Genomic DNA, 16,796 nt, shown 5'->3' with positions numbered 1-16,796 from the left:
GTGGAACAAACGTCCTACTCTGATATATGATTGATGCCATCCATGGCTCTGTTAAAAAAAATACTGTGAGGGTCTTCCACCAATCTACAGATGTTTTGATACATAATGAGTAGTGATTGCCAAGAAACTTTAAGGTAAATGTAAGAATTGTTAATAGAAAAGGATAAAGCTAGAGAAAACCACACCCTGCACACGTGCACAAGCCCGTGCACGTGCACGTGCACACACTCATGCACATGCACATGTGCACACACAAATGCACATATGCACACACACATATGTACACGCATGTACACGCACACACACGAGAGCATATATAGAGCAAAAATGTGCATGTGCATAACAAATAATTACTTTCATATAATGACAAACCCTGTAGACTGAATGCTCTAAAATTGTGATCAAGATCTGTAGAAAGGTCGGGACAACCGAAGATCGGGAACTGAAGAAGGGAAGCTTAATTCTCAATTAAGAGAAAAGCACTAAAAGTAGAAAGGCGAAAGAGAGAAATAGAAGCCTTTGCGTCTATTTCTACTGCCATCAAAAATTACATCAATGCTGACATATCACAGACTATACCAAACGCAGTGGTTTTAGAGACTAGAAATGGAGTTCAAAAAAACTTAAATGAAAGAACTGAATGTGTCTCTGAGGGGGAAAAACATGATGTAGTGAAGAGAGACCAAAACAACTGTTTTCTAAAGACAAGACATAGAAAAGCATCTGACGCTTTAAATATTGTCAACGTGTACAAAATAGAAGCAGTTGATGCTTTTGCATGAAACGATAAAAATAAAAATAAACACAGTCACACATGCCGGTGCCCATGCTCACCTGGTCTGCACACCAGTACCAGATAGCTAAAATGGTCATTCCAAATATCAGTCCAGGCCACGGGATGTCTCCATTGATAGGATCTCGGAAGATGTGGAAGGAGTCGGGCTGAGGGGTGTAGCACTTGGGGCTGATGGTCAGGTTATCCCCCTCCACCACAGAGGGGATGGCATTCATGTACTTCTCTGTAAAGCTCTCGTAGCCTCCGACTTCAGCAAATGCTGCAAAGGCATCAGACACAGTGTGTGAGTATTTCAAACACCTCATGCTCACAAGAACTCCTGCAGGGAAGGTACTCTAGTGCTTCCTATTAGCATGGCCATGTCTGGCTTCAGTACTTTCCCCAACGGTCTGTGCAGGCAAAGAATTGTTTAACATTGTTTCTCTTTTAGAAGAAAGACACCCACACACCCTCCCCAGCCCTGTGGAAGGTACCATTGAGTTGAGCAAATGGTCTGTGCCTTGGGTTCATCCGTGATAGAATATTGGCCATTTAGAAGCAATGGAACTTTGCTATGGTTTTACAGTTTCTCAGTCAATTACATTTTTATTCACCCCCCTTACACACGCACATTCATATACTCATACACAGTCCTCACACACACACTCATTCATATTCATATACATGCACATATACACACAGACATACACATGCACATACACACATGCATGTGCACACACACTCATACATACACTCATATCATACCCACTCATACATACTCACACACATGAAGACACACACAGACACACACAGACACACACACATACTTACATGCATTCAGACTCATGTACACACATATGCACACACACATACAGACATGCATGCAGACACATGTGCACACACATGCACACACATGCACACACACACTCATACATACTTGCATGTAGACACATGTGCACACATACATGCACACACACTCAGACATACACTCATACACACACTCATATATACTCACACACATACACATACACACACACGCACACATACTCACAACCATGACAGCTGAAACCAGAAAAAAGTATCTTTCTATCCTTTATGCCTGCATTCTGTACTTCCTATCACCGATGTCACCTGTTTCTCTATCACTTTTCTATATGTTACACAAGTCAGCTTGGAGAGGAGTTTGAGCCAGACCAGCTGAGTTGAACTAGCCAGCCAGAGTTCAGAAAGAGCTAGGAAGGGTGAGTTTACTCAGCAGTAATCCTTCAAGACAACAAGTACATCGGGTGGATAAAAGTTGATTTTACATTCCTCCCAACTTGCCTTTTGGTCATGACATTCTATTGCAGCGATAGAAACCCTAACTACACAGGAGATAAGGACTTGGAAGAGGTGTATAACAAAGTAGGTGGGATTTGAGTCGAACCATTCTCAGTGTCTTCTTGTCTTCCTGCTTTGTGAGCTCAAAGATTCTGCTTTAGCACCACGCCTACTTGGCTGCCATGTTATTTTCTACCGAGATGGTCTTGAATTCCTATGCCTCTTAAACTGCAAGCCCCAAATAAAGCCTTCATTCTAAAAGCTGCCTACCACGTGTTTAGTTGTAGCAAGGGAAGTTTCTGTGACAGGCCCGATCATGGTGTTTTGTTGTTGTTGTTTGTTTGTTTGTTTTTGGAGGAATGTAAAAGATTTGGGGACTCTAAAAGCATTTGGATGCTATGAGTAGGACTTAACGGGCTGTCCTAGCACAAGCTAGGAAAAGTCAACATGTTTCATTAATCTACATGTCTGTTTTTGTTCTGACACCACATTGGTTCTATTATTACGGCCCTGTAATGTATCTTGACTTCTGGAATGGCAATCCTGTCAGCATTTCTCTTTTTGCTCAGGATTGTTTTAGCTATGTGTTGCCTTTTGCATTTCCTCATTAATGTTGGGGGGATTTCTTCTATTTTTGTAAAGGACTAGATGAGGATTTCAGTTGGGATTGTATTAAGATGAGGATTTCGATTGGGATTGTATTAAGTCTGTAAATAGCTTTTGGTAGGGCTGGAGAGATGGCTCAGTGGTTAAGAGCCTGCTCTCCCAGAGGTCCTGAGTTCAATTTCCAGCAACCACATGGTGGCTCACAACCATCTGTAAAGAGATCTGATGCCCTCTTCTGGTGTATCTGAAGACAGCTATAGTGTACTTATATATAATAAATAAATAAATCTTTAAAAAAATAGCTTTTGGTAAAATGGTCATCTTCACAAGTTAATTCTACCAACCCATGAGCGTGGGATGTCTTTCCATTTTCTAGTGCCTTTATCTCTTTCTTCGGAGGTTTAAAGTTTTTATTGGATTTCATTTCCGTGCTTAGTTTTCCTTTGAGATATATTGTTTTCTTTGAGGCTATTGTGAATGGGAGTGTGTGCGTGATCACATTCTCTGCATGTTTGTTGTTGGTACTTTGAAAGGATATAGATAGGCTCAGCGTTTAAGAGCACTGACTGCTCTCCCAGAGGTCCTGAGTTCAATTCCCAGCAACCACATGGTGGCTCACAACCATCTGTAATGGGATCTGGTGCCCTCTTCTGGTGTGTCTGAAGACAGCTACAGTGTGCTCACGTACATAAAATATGTAAATAAATTTTTTTAAAAAGAAAGTCTATAGAGGTTTAAAATTTTATTCTGTATCCTGCCACACTGTTGATTATTTCTTGTAGATCTTTAGGATTTCTTATGTATAGTAAGTACACCATTTGCAACCAGGCATAGTTTGATTTCTTTTTCCTATTTGAATTCTTTTAATCCCTCCCCATTGCCTCACTGCTCCAGCCATTGTTTTTTCAACACAATTGCCTAGACTATGCCCAAGATACGAAATTGAAAATAGTGATAATAAACTCATCAAGAATTCCAGGACAATTAACAAAGACACAAAGGAACATCTTAATAAATTTAAAGAGAAGAAAGGCTTGTACTGATGCATAAGAAAATACAACATAAGACTGGAGGAGGAGGAGGAAGAGGGGGAGAGGGAGGGGAAGGAAGAGGAAGAGGAGAAGAAGACAAAGAAGAAAAGAGAAGAAGAAGAGAGAAGAAGAGAGAAGAGGAGAGAAGAAGAGAGGAGAAGAAGAGAGAAGAAGAAGAAGAGAGAAGAAGAAGAGAGAAGAAGAGAGAAGAGAGAAGAAGAAGAAGAGAGAAGAAGAAGAAGAAGAGGAAGAAGAAGAAGAGGAAGAAGAAGAGAGAAGAAGAAGAAGAGAGAAGAAGAAGAAGAGAGAAGAAGAGAGAAGAAGAAGAGGAAGAAGAAGAGGAAGAAGAAGAGAGAAGAAGAAGAGAGAAGAAGAAGAAGAGGAAGAAGAAGAAGAGAGAAGAAGAAGAAGAAGAGGAAGAAGAAGAGAGAAGAAGAAGAAGAGAGAAGAAGAGAGAAGAAGAGGAAGAAGAAGAAGAGAGAAGAGAGAAGAAGAGAGAAGAAGAAGAGAGAAGAGGAGGAGGAGGAGGAGGAGGAGGAAGAGAATATAAGATTTCAAAATATAATAAACAAAAATTTGAAGAGGACTGAGGCTGAAATCTAAAGCTCAATAGCCCAACTAGAAAACTCAAGGGAATGCTTTACAAGGAGATTGAATCTAGAAGAAGGGAGCATCTGCATTCGGGAAAAGTAGTCTAGATGTTAGTTCCTATCTGCCCAGGAAAAGTTTGTCAGACGGTGACTACCAATAGATGAATGGGCTTGGTGCTGCCAGAACTGAAGCGATTTTCCCTGTCTACCCACAGTCTCTATCCAGTACAGCCAAAGAACCCCAGCCAGATGACTGAAAGATACCTTTCCCATTAAGGGAACTATATGAAATGGAGGTAGGATGCAGTTAAACCAGGAGGCAACATAACAGAACAAACAGACGAGAACATTTCCCATAATTCCTCAGCCCAAGGTGCACCCCACAGTCCTCACTTACCGAACCCCATGAGAATTAAGGAGCCAACCAGCATGATGAAAGTCTGCACAGAGTCTGTGTAGATCACTGAGGCCAAGCCCCCTGTGGAGAGAAAATAACGGAGCAGGACATTTTATCCGTGCATACTGATTTCCCTCTTCACCTCTGGGCTCTCCTCTATCCTAAACATAGAAAGGAGTCAGCAGACAATGAATGCATCATGGGTCCCGTGTGAGCCACAGCTTGTCTTGAGGTCAGTTTTCCCTGTGTTTATTAGTGTATTTAGTTCATCTGCTTTCTCTTGTCTTAATGAGATACAAAGAATCATTGGTGGAGTTCCATGTTGATGAGATTTTGAATATTAAATAAGGGAAAAATGAAGTTTTTATGCTATGACAGCTCACCATAATAATCTACTCAATTACCCCCATATATTCATTCTTGTCTCAGTAAACCTTGCACCTTGCTTGTTCGGGACACATCATTGTTCTATTAGTTGGAGTCCAGAAATAATCACTGACTTGTGCTTTGTAACAGTGTTGTATGAGAAAAAATATCCTCTCTAAATTCTAACCTCACTGGATCTTCCACCCGAAGGTGTTTCCTTCTGGGGAGTGCGACGCGGAAACAAGGGTGAGCTGGGAAATCAGAGGTCAGGGCCCCGTCCCTCATGAATCTGAAATGGTGTTCAACGTGCAATAGTCACTTCGGATTAACTTCTTCTCGCTTTCTTTTCTCCTCCAAGTCAGTGAGTATAAACCATACTAGCTGATTTAAAACTTATGGAGAGGAGTTTAGTTTCTTATGCACGAGACACTGGACCAACATCTAAGCTTCGTGAGGAGCTAGTTTGAATGGCTGCCACACACTTTCCATATTGTTGTCTTGATCACTCTTCTTACATTTAACGGCGAGCATTCTGTCGCGTTTCTCGAAACTGCTGCTCTTGTCCTGCGCTTTAGTCTCACAGTGGCAACGCGATGGCACCCTTCCTCTGGCCCTCAGAAGGCTAACACCCAGTCACTAATCACAGATGGGGGAGGACAAATAGAACACATGGGTGAGTAAAACCAGAGGCAGACTTACCGGCCACCGTGTAAAAAGCAGTGATAGCCAAGAGGATGAAGACGGCCAGGTACAGGTTCAATCCCAAGGCCAACTGAATAAATATGGCTCCGGAAAATATGGTTGACTACGAAAGCAACAGTCGGGATGGGAAAGAAACACATATTTTAGGCCTCATTTTCCTGCTCCAACATCCACCTCCTTTCCTAGCTCTCTTGATAGACTCCTGCCCCTCTTCCAAGTCTCTGGTTAAATGGCCCCACCACAACATCCCCTGCAAGTCATTGAGCAATTTTCACTCTCTTTTCTATACGCTCACCACAGGTAGTTCATTGTTCAATGGCTACAGAAAGGAAGTGGCTTGTCCTTGTAGGGGGAGGTGCTAATAGTAAGGTCTCGTTCCCTGATTGGTTATTGATTTAGTCAATCAAGAAGGTGGGAGTCCATTGATGGGCAAAGGGTAAAGGAGGGACTCCCGAGTCCCAGGAGGAAAAAGGCGCAGGAGGAAAGAGAAGGGGCCTTCTCAGCCAGGCTTTGGGATGAGAAGCACGGAACCAATACGATCTTGGGGTAGCTAGACCTCTTGGCCTCTGCCACCGGCAGATGGCCGATAGAGGCTGGCTGATAAGGTTAGGGCAGGAGATTCTGCGCCCAGCAATCGTGTTATCTGGCAAGTTCAAAGGTAATAGAGCCGCCTGAATGTTTTTCTTCTGAGGAGCAAAAGTGGGCAGAGAAAGAGAGAAGCCGGGGTGGTAGCTGGCGGCTTGTCAAAGCTAGCTGGGAGGAACGGTCAAGCCAGGAGTTGGGCTAGCGGTCGGAAGCGTGTTTTTTTAAAATTACACGCAACATGTCCTGTAACCTTTTTCTGTACCATAAAGCTTAGAGGGGCTCAATAATCACCTATAGTAATTCTCTTGAGAAGGGTATTTCTTTTTTTTTTTTAAGATTTATTTATTTATTATATATAAGTACACTGTAGCTGTCTTCAGATACACCAGAAGAGGGCATCAGATCTCTTTACAGATGGTTGTGAGCCACCATGTGGTTGCTGGGAATTGAACTCATGACCTCTGGAAGAGCAGTCGGGTGCTCTTAACCGCTGAGCCATCTCTCCAGCCCAAGAAGGGTATTTCAAAGAGTATCTTATTGGCATTAGTATTCTATCAATGAAAATTTTAGGATTCTAATTGTTTTCTTTTTATATAATTACATACTGCTTTAGAAAGAAAGGGATGACTCTTTAAAAATAATTTAAACATCACTCTTAGAAATGTTTTAACTTGGGGTTGGGGATTTAGCTCAGTGGTAGAGCGCTTGCCTAGGAAGCGCAAGGCCCTGGGTTCGGTCCCCAGCTCCGAAAAAAAGAACCAAAAAAAAAAAAAAAAAGAAATGTTTTAACTTGTTTTTTTTTTCAAAGATTTATTTGTTTGTTTTATTTATATGAGTACACTGTAGCTAGTGTGTCTGACACACACATTACAGACGGTTGTGAGCCACTACGTAGTTGCTGGGAATTGAACTCAGGACCTTGGGAAGAGCAGTCAGTGCTCTTAACTATTGAGCCATCTCTCCAGCCTCATGTTTTAACTTTTTTTTTTTTTTTTTGGTTCTTTTTTTCGGAGCTGGGGACCGAACCCAGGGCCTTGTGCTTCCTAGATAAGCGCTCTACCACTGAGCTAAATCCCCAGCCCCATGTTTTAACTTTTAAGAATGTATTTTATTGGGGGCTGGAGAGATGGCTCAGCGGTTAAGAGCAATGACTGCTCTTCCAGAGGTCTTGAGTTCAATTCCCAGTAACCACGTGGTGGCTCACAACCATCTGAAATGGGATCTGACATACATAAAATAAATAAATCATTAAAAAAAGAATGTATTTTATCTTCTTTACATATCTATTTATTTATTCATTTTGAGAGTATAATATAATTCTCTTATTTATACTGGTGTCTATTGTAGGTGCCTTGGGGGTGGGGGTGGGGAGAGAGAGAGAGAGAGAGAGAGAGAGAGAGAGAGAGAGAGAGAAGTTCACCAAGATGCTAAGCCTTCATTTTCCGAAGGGGCAGAAGGGTTCAGCCTTCTTGGAAAAGACTGACACCCAGCTGGCTCACTCCGGTTACTTTATTCAAACATTATACAAGGTTAACTGGGGCTAGAAAAGGTTCCAGTCACCAAGGTTATCTTGCCCTCGCTGCCAGAGAGAGCAGACGACCCACACACAAATCTCAGTCCCTTTTGACCAGAGCTAGCCACAATCAAAAGTTAAGAACTCCAGGTTTGGCAGGAGTGTCTTAGGACCGAGGCTGCAAGGTGCAGCTGCAAGCTCTCACGTAACACCAAGTGCAAATTCTCTAGAGAGACAACATTTGTTCAAGGTTCAAACAGTCTCCAAACAATTTCTCGGCCTCTACTGACTGATCTAAACATAACAAAGGCTTTGCTGAAACATTTCCATTAAAGCCAGACACAATGGCTTTGCTATCCGGTTCACTTAAAGCCAGACAGAAAGGCTTTAGTAGACATATTACTATGTTCAACTTCCTCCCTCTAAATTCTCTCATATACCCCTCTCCACTCTCTATCAAATGTAAGACCTTTCCCCAACTCGTTGTTATTCCATGAACATATGTATATGCACATGCACATATATTCCTAAATATAATCTATTTAGTTCATATGTTACCTGTATGTATATTTTCAGTGTTAACCACTCAGTAAAGGACAAAGAACTGGTGTGCTCTTCCCTGGGGTAGACGACCTCTTTTGCTCCCAGCTTCCCTTAGTTACCTACAGTTCTTTGCATAGGGTTGAAGGCTGGTGAGCTTTTCCATGTCCAGTGTGGCAAGACCACTGGCGTCCTCTTTTTTTTTCAACTCAAGTTTGGGCAGTCATGTGGATGAGACTGTGTCAGCATGGCTTCTGATGTTACTCTTTTCCTAGAACCCTTGAAATAATTCACAAATTCTTTCCTACTAAAACCAGGCGAGGCATGAATTATACCAGACATTCAATGGAGATCTACATCCAATAATATTTCTTTTTTTTTTTTTTTTTTTTTTTTTTTTTGGAGCTGGGGACCGAACCCAGGGCCTTGCGCTTCCTAGGCAAGCGCTCTACCGCTGAGCTAAATCCCCAACCCCACCAATAATATTTCTTAAATTGTGTAAAAAGAAAAAAAGTAGCAAAAAGAACACTTCTATGAAGATGGAATTACTTTAATATCAAAAAATAGGCAAACACAGCAAATCGCAGGCCAATATACCGCATGAACAGAGATTAAAAAAAAAATCAATAAAATACTTGCAAGCTCAATATAGACACATATTATCCACCATGATCAAGCTGGTTTTATCCCAGAGGAGCAGGGTGTGTTCAAACATATGTAAGTGTCACAAACCATACAAATGGCCGAGGGCAGAAATCACATCAGCATCTGAATCGATGCAGAAAAAGCCTTTGACAAAAGCACGCCTACATGACTGAAGCACCAGGGATGGCATAGAGGGGATAAACCTCCACACAATAAAGGCTACGTGCAAGAAAGAGAGGTGGCTCAGCGGTTAAGAGCACGGACTGCTCTTCCAGAGGTCCTGAGTTCAATTCCCAGCAACCACATGATGGCTCACAACCATCTGTAATGGGATCCGATGCCCTCTTCTGGTGCGTCTGAAGAGAGCGACAGTGTACTCATACATAAAATAAATAAATTAATTAAAAAAAAAAAAAGAAAGAAGAAACCCACAGCCAACATTATCCTATTAAAAACCCCACTAAAATCAAGAATGAGAACGGGCTGTTCACTGTTCTCACTTCATCCCAAAGTATTACTCGAAGCGTTGTCTAGAGCAATCAGACAAGAGGAGGAAACCAAAGGGACGTAAACAAGAATAATCAAATTACCCCTATTTTCGGATGATAAGATCTTGTATGTGAGAGATTCCCGGAAAACTCGTAGCATGGATATAAAACCAGCTTTCTAACAATCAATAGCTTTACGATACACTGGAAACAAACATGCTGAGAAAAAGCTCATGGATGGACTCCCGTTGACAATCCCTCTAAAAATGTAAAGTATTTAAGAATGATCCTAACCAAGAAGGGTTTTCTCTGTGCCGAAAATGTCAACTCTCTGGGAAGAGAAATTGAGGAAGATGCTAGGAAGCGGAAAGACCATCTATATTTAGGGATTTGTAGAATTAATACTGTGGAAATGAGCTGTCCTATCAAAAGCACTTTATAGTGCCAGGGCAATCCCAGTCAAGATTGTCTTAGCATTCTTCACAGAAAATACTTTAAAACTCCTAAATTGCAAATGGAACCATGAGCTCAGCTGGCCAAAGCAATGCCAAACCAAAAGGGGAGGGATTCGTAGAACGAATTTTTAATCTGTATTACTGAGTGATAGCAGTAAAAAGAGAGTATGAGACTGGTACAGAAAAGTCTCATTGACCCATGGAACAAAACAGAAGATCTATCCGTACACGAGCACACATAACTCCACCCATCTGATGCTTGACAAAGCTATCAAAACACACACACCAGAGAAAAGACATCGTCTTCAGTAAATGGTGTGAAGACAACCGTATGCCCACATGCTGTAGAGCGAAATTAGACCCATCTATGTCACCCTGAGCAAAAATCATCTCCAAACGGACTGAAATGGAAGTCTCTGGTTGGGTCATGTGATGCAGACTCCTGTGCTGTTTTGCTGAAGCAAGACCAGTGAGCAGACCCATGACGTTTGGAGAGTGTGTGAGTAGGACTCAACAGACAGTTACTGCACGCTTGCCTTGCTTGTTATGCAACAATTCGATTCGTTGATCTCACTTCTTTGTGCATCTCCACTTTGTTGAGAGAGGAATGGCAGAGAACTTCCCCTGGTATTCCTGCTGGACCTTGTTGCTCCCCGCTGACTTGTGCCGATTTGGCGGAGGCCTGGCTGTTTCTGCTGGATCCTGCTGATTCATGTTTGGTGTCACTACTGAACTGGATGGCTGGTATCCTGACAATGGAGATTGGAATCGCCCCCAAAGAACTATTTCTAAACAGGTTCCCATCCTCTTGTCCTATTTACCATGTTCCTCTCCTAACTTTGGACAGTGAGCTGGTAGGGGGTGTCAAAGCATTCGAGAATCCTTATTAAAAGTATGCTGAGGATTGCTCTAGTGCTCTTTGCATTTTGATGCTAATTCCACTTTCTCTAGAGGAGCCGCTGTTGGGACCGTGAAAGGCACACTGGTTCCGGATTAAGCAAAGGCTTGAAACTGAAACCAGCAGTGACCCTGAAAGGGATGGTAGGAGTTTCACCTGGCTCCTAGGAAACAAGGTTGGTCAGTAGCTGCAGCCTTCCATAGATTCGTGGCCATCAGTCATGTAAGCCCAAGCTCCTCCACTGGTAGAGGATGTGACCACAGGTCACATAGGCTCCAGACAGATCTCCATTATAATGAGGTACCTAAAGGCCCAGAGGTGTAGCCTATGAACTTTCCTTCCCAGACACTCTCCCTGCAAAAGGTATTTAATCTCAGGCCTACCCTGAGAAGTGGGGTATGGCTTTACTCATTCACTTCCCACCATGATAATAAATGTCTTAAAACCTTGGACTGTCTCTTTTCATCAGGTTCGCCGTGGGGAGCCACAGAGAAGGCCTTCACCTACAGAGCCACCATCTAATTGACTGTAGAAGGCCTCTCTGTGCTCCCACCTGTGGCTACCACCAAACTAAGCCTGCAGCCTGCCACCATCAAGCCAAGGACTATCCCTGTGGGACCAGCCGGAGTCCCCCCTTTTCCCCCTCGGCACCAGAGTAGATCCAGCCCCGAGGGGCCCCCCACTTCATTCTCAGCTCCTCAGTGGCATCCCAGTGGCTCCTGGATGCCCAAGAGCCTGCGGACCTGAGGGTCCCCGCCTCCTTGCAGGCCCAGGGACCCCTGAGTCAGCTCCAGCTGGGTCCCGCTCTCAAACTGCGCTTCCCCACCCCGAGTGGTGTCTTGGGACCCCACAATAAGCCTACAGGCTGCTTCCAATGAGGAGTGGGTCAGTCAGGCAGTCAGGTGACTTCATGTGAACCCGTCCCTCACCTTAATTGGTCAAATAAAGGCTAGAGCCTGTGATTGGGCCATAGAGGAAAAAGGCGGGGTTGAAAGTTTTGGAGAGGGAGAGAGAGGAAGACAGGAAAAAGAGGTGGAAGGAAGATGGAGCAGAAACATGTGGCCTGGAGGAACCGAAAGTTAAAAGGGATCTCATAGTTGGGGAGTAGAGTAGAGCCGTGGTTTATCTGCCCGATCTAGGCGCGTAGCTTGTAAGTATTATAATTGAGTTCTGTGTTCTGTGCCCAGGCTTATTGGGTTTGGAGATTTACTGCAGCAAGGGTAGGTTTTGAAAAAACTTAAGCCTACAATGGATAAAAGACTTCAGTGTGAAACCTGAAATACTGAACCGGCCAGAGGAAACATAAGCACTACACCGTAGGATCCAGGCCCTGGAAAGGACCTTTTGAATAGAACCCCATTTGCCATGGAATTAAGGCCAATCTTAGACCGATGGGGCTTCTTTACCACCAAGGAAGCCGTCAACCTAAGGAAAAGGAAGGGCACAGAACTGGAGACATACTTTTACAGCTATGTATGTGTAGAGGATGAATCTGATAGAGTCTCACAGAACATGAATGTGCAGAGGCGATGAAGAACTTAAACAGAACAGAACAAAACAAAACAAACAAACAAAAACAAAAAACAGAAAACCCCCAAGAGTCAATAAAACAAACGACCCCGTTAAAAAATGGGCCATGGATCTGAACGGAGAGTTCTCCAAAAAAGAAATAAAAACGACCCAGAAGTATCTAGAAGAGTTTTCAACACCCTTAGTGATTATGGAAACACAAATCAAACAGCCTGGAGATTTCCTCTTACTCCAGTCAGAACGACTGAGGTCAGCAAATGCTGGAGAGGGTGGGGGAGGGGAACGGAAGTCTCGCTCCCCATGGGTGGGGATTGCACACTGCGGGGCAGCCACTGCAGAAGTAAGTGAGGAGAATTCTCAAAAACCTCAAAACAAACTTCCCACCTGTCCCAGCCATACCACTCCTTGACATCTGCCCAAAGGAGTTGACGTCCCCCTCCAGATACTTGACCAACTGTGTCCATTGACTCAGTGGCTGTGTTCAATTCACAATAGTTGGGAACAAAAAAACTATCTTTCCACCGATGAATGTATACGGGAAATGTGGTTGATAGACTTGGTGAAATTTTATTCAGCCGTAAAGAAAAATAAGATCATGAAGTTTGCAAGATATGACTGGAAAAATCTACTAAGTGAGGTAACCCAGGCTCAGGAAGATAAACATCACATGCCATCTGTCATAGGAGGATCCCAGCTTCTGATTTATATATAAATGGAAATAAAATAAGTATTACATAAGTAGTATGATATTATAAATATATATAGTAAAACTAAATAAAAATAAAAATAACACAAATATGTCTGTATATGTATAATACTTAAGATATATATATTTGTATGTGTATGTATGTGTGTATGTATATGTGCATGTATGTATATGTATATATACTTAAAAATATATATTTGTGTGTATGTATGTGTGTGTATGTATATGTGTGTATGTATATGTGTATGTGCATGTGTGTATGTATATGTGTGTGTATGAATGTGTATATGTGTGTGTGTGTCTATGTGTATGTGTGTGTTTATGTGTGTGTATGTATATGTATGTGTATATATATTTGTGTATGTATATGTATGTGTATATATATTTGTGTATGTATATGTATGTGTGTGTTTATGTGTATGTGTGTGTATTATATGTGTGTATGTGTATGTATATGTGTATGTATGTGTGAGTGTGTGTGTTTATGTGTGTGTGTGTACGTGTGTGTAGCCATGAGTGCAAAGACAGGTTATAAAAGCAGAGAGGGGCCCATAAACATCGAAAATGGCTTTAAAGAGGTCATGTAGAGAGGGTAATAGAAACATGCAACATGAAGTCGGAAAGGGGAATCCTGGGAATGGAGAAGTATGAATGGGGGACAGAAATATGGGTAGGGGTGCATTCAACCCAAGCGAAGTATTGGGGAAACGCCACGGGAAACCTGACACTGCATGCCAGTCAAAGCTAACTCTCATGAAAGCCTTTCACACCCCTTCCCTCCCCACCAAAAGGGAAAAACTCAACCAAGGGAAGACCTGACAAATAGCGACAATATTTACAAGCTAGACACTAAAATAAGTCAACAGTAGAACGCGCACGGGAGCTGATTACAAATGAATAAACGATCTCAAGAAATCATTCTCACGAGGAGAAATATTAATAACGCATACAAATCTTCAAAGTTTACTTATATTTGTGGTACGTGCATGCATGCTTTGTCTGAAAGCAAGCATACATCCTGCCTCCCTGCTATCAGTGGAAGCCAGAAAAAGGATCCAAGGTCCACTGCAGCTCGAGTTACATATCCTTGTAAGTCTCCCTGTGAGCCCCAAACAGCAAGGGCTTATACCACCGAACCATCCCTCCATCCCCACAACAATTTTATATTAAGAAAAAGTTGAGCATTGGTAATCAGCGGGAAAATGCAAACCCCAGCCACGCTCAGTCACACTAAAAGTAACATGTGCAGGTTGAAGACGCAGAGAAAGCGGAAGGCTTGCACGCAGTTTCCAAATGAGGCTAGGCAGCCCTTTCAGAAAGCGGCCTGTAGGTCTCTGATAACACTAACGCTAGGTGAGCCAGCCAAGACACGGGGGCACAAGGGCGTGGAGCACACAGTGATGGCACCAAGTCAGTCTGGGTCCAGCCCTGGAGTGGTGAAACACAAGGCAGAGGTGTGTGCCAACCAGCGAACCCAGGCCCAGTGAACGGGACACATCATGATGACAGTGCAGATTTGCCTGAGGAGTCAGGAAGGCACTTATGGCTGGAACAGCAAGAGGGCTTAAAATCCCTGCAGATACATTGCAGAGGACTCAGTGGGAGAGGATGCTCCTAATCCTGTAGAAACTTGATGCCCCAGGGAGGGGTGGAGGGTGCGGGGTTGGGGGGGGTGCATCCACCCAGAGGCACGTGGGAGAGGGGAGGCAGGAGAAGAACTCTACAAGGGGGAATCGGGCAACATTTGGGATGTAAATAAATAAAATAATTAAAAAAAAATCTAAAGTGGGCTGCAGTGAATCGTAGGAAACTGGGTGCCATTTCAAAAGACTCCCTGTGAATGTTTTAAAAGTTATAAATAATAACCCTATGACTTCAGCTTTGAGGAGGACAGAAGCGGGAAGATCGCCAATACTTAATGGCTTCCGGATAAAATAAGATAAAAATAAGTAAGTAAGTGAAGAAATCAACAATAAAAAATAGAGGAAGAGATCAAAATTATCTTTTTTCTTTTTCTTTTTTTTTTCTCGGAGCTGGGGACCGAACCCAGGGCCTTGCGCTTGCTAGGCAAGCTCTCTACCACTGAGCTAAATCCCCAACCCCTCAAAATTATCTTGAGACATACACAAGTTAAGGCAAGTCCCAGAAAATCAGCAGTATAGAAAATTCTCCAACAAATGCTGTGTACCTAGGAAGGAGAAAAATTTACATACAAGACTGTATGGGGCCTGAAAGCTATTGGTCCACAGAGGAGAATGGAGAAGGAGCCAGTCATAGGCACATAGCCAACCAGCAAACACCCAGCACTACCACGAGAAAAATAAAAAAGGATATGACTAACTTAAATTAACCATCAACCAGAACAACCAAAACAAAACCACAAACAACAGCAGACCCTCCTCATTCACAATAGTGGGCACAGTGGCCTTAACCCCCCCAATTTAAGGACACGCACTAACGGACCGGATTTAGATAAGCAACGAAACACGGGCCCAGTTATGTGCTGACTCCGAGAAACAGACGTCTAGGGACTGAGTGTCAAAGGTTAGGAAGCAATCTATAAGGCATCGGGAAGTCATAAACATGTTGGCATAGCAATGGTCCTCTCCGATAACGTGGATTTAAACTCCTAACGCAATCAGAAGAGATAAAGAAAAGCAACTCCATATTGGTAAAGGAACAATTCATCAAGGCACATAGCCACTGTAAATATTTATATCCCGACCCTTGCTGCGCTCCGTGTCATAGACGAGCCTCTAAGGCATGAAGGACCACAGACGCCCAAACTCAACAATCATGGGGGACTTCGGTACATCTGAAGATCCTTGAAATCAAAACCAGAAAAGGAACCGCAGAGCTAGATTACAGCATAGATCAATTGGCTTGAACAGCTGAAAGGGACGAAGATGACACAGGAGAAAATCATTGCTTTTTATCTGCAGAGGATGTGGTCTGTTAGTGAAAAGATTCACCTTAAAAAAAGATTTTTTTAAAGCTAATATCCACTTATTAGTGAGAACATACCATACCATGCATGTCCTTTTGGGTCTGAGTTACCTCACTCAGGAGGACATTTTCGAGTTCCATCCATTTGCCTGCAAAACTCAGGATGTCCTTGTTCCTAATAGCTGAGTGGTACTCCATTGTGTAAATGAACCATTTTCTGTATCCATTCCTCGGTTGAGGGACATCTGGGTTGTTTCCAACTTCTGGCGATCACAAATAAGGCTGCTATGGACATAGTGGGCCACTGTGGCATGGTGAAGCATCTTTGGGGTGTATTCCCAAGAGTGGTATTTCTGGGTCTTTAGGTAAGTCTATTTCCAATTTTCTGAGCAACCTCCAAATTGATTTCCAGAGTGGTTGTACCAGTTTGCAATCGCACTCAATTAACCTGGACCCCCGAGATCTCTCAGACACTGGACCACTCACCAGGCAGCATACACCAGCTGAGATGAGGCCTCCAACACATAGACAGCAGAGGACTCCCGGGTCTGGGTTCAGTCAGAGAAGATGCACCTAACCCTCAAGAGAATGGAGGCCCCAGGAAGTTTAGAGGTCTGGTGGTGTAGGATCATCCTTGTGGAGATGGGTGTGTGTGGGGTATGTGGGGGGTAGGGGGTGGACTGGGAAGGGAATAAAATCTGGA

General features: G+C 43.1%; 1 protein-coding gene across 1 annotated transcript in view; it reads right to left on the bottom strand.

Moving 5' to 3' along the window:
• The window catches only part of Slc5a4b (solute carrier family 5 (neutral amino acid transporters, system A), member 4b), a 50,486-nt gene that overhangs the window by 20,598 nt on the left and 13,092 nt on the right, over window positions 1–16,796 (bottom strand). Inside the window, 3 exon segments of the mRNA XM_087598694.1 lie at window positions 835–1,055; window positions 4,720–4,800; window positions 5,785–5,890. Coding sequence (XP_087454820.1) covers window positions 835–1,055; window positions 4,720–4,800; window positions 5,785–5,890 — 408 coding nt within the window.

The sequence above is a fragment of the Rattus norvegicus genome, chromosome 20 (genome assembly GCF_021556685.1).
Source record: "Rattus norvegicus strain SHRSP/BbbUtx chromosome 20, alternate assembly SHRSP_T2T, whole genome shotgun sequence".
Taxonomy (NCBI): domain Eukaryota; kingdom Metazoa; phylum Chordata; class Mammalia; order Rodentia; family Muridae; genus Rattus; species Rattus norvegicus.
This window is presented reverse-complemented; position numbering and strand designations above follow the sequence as displayed.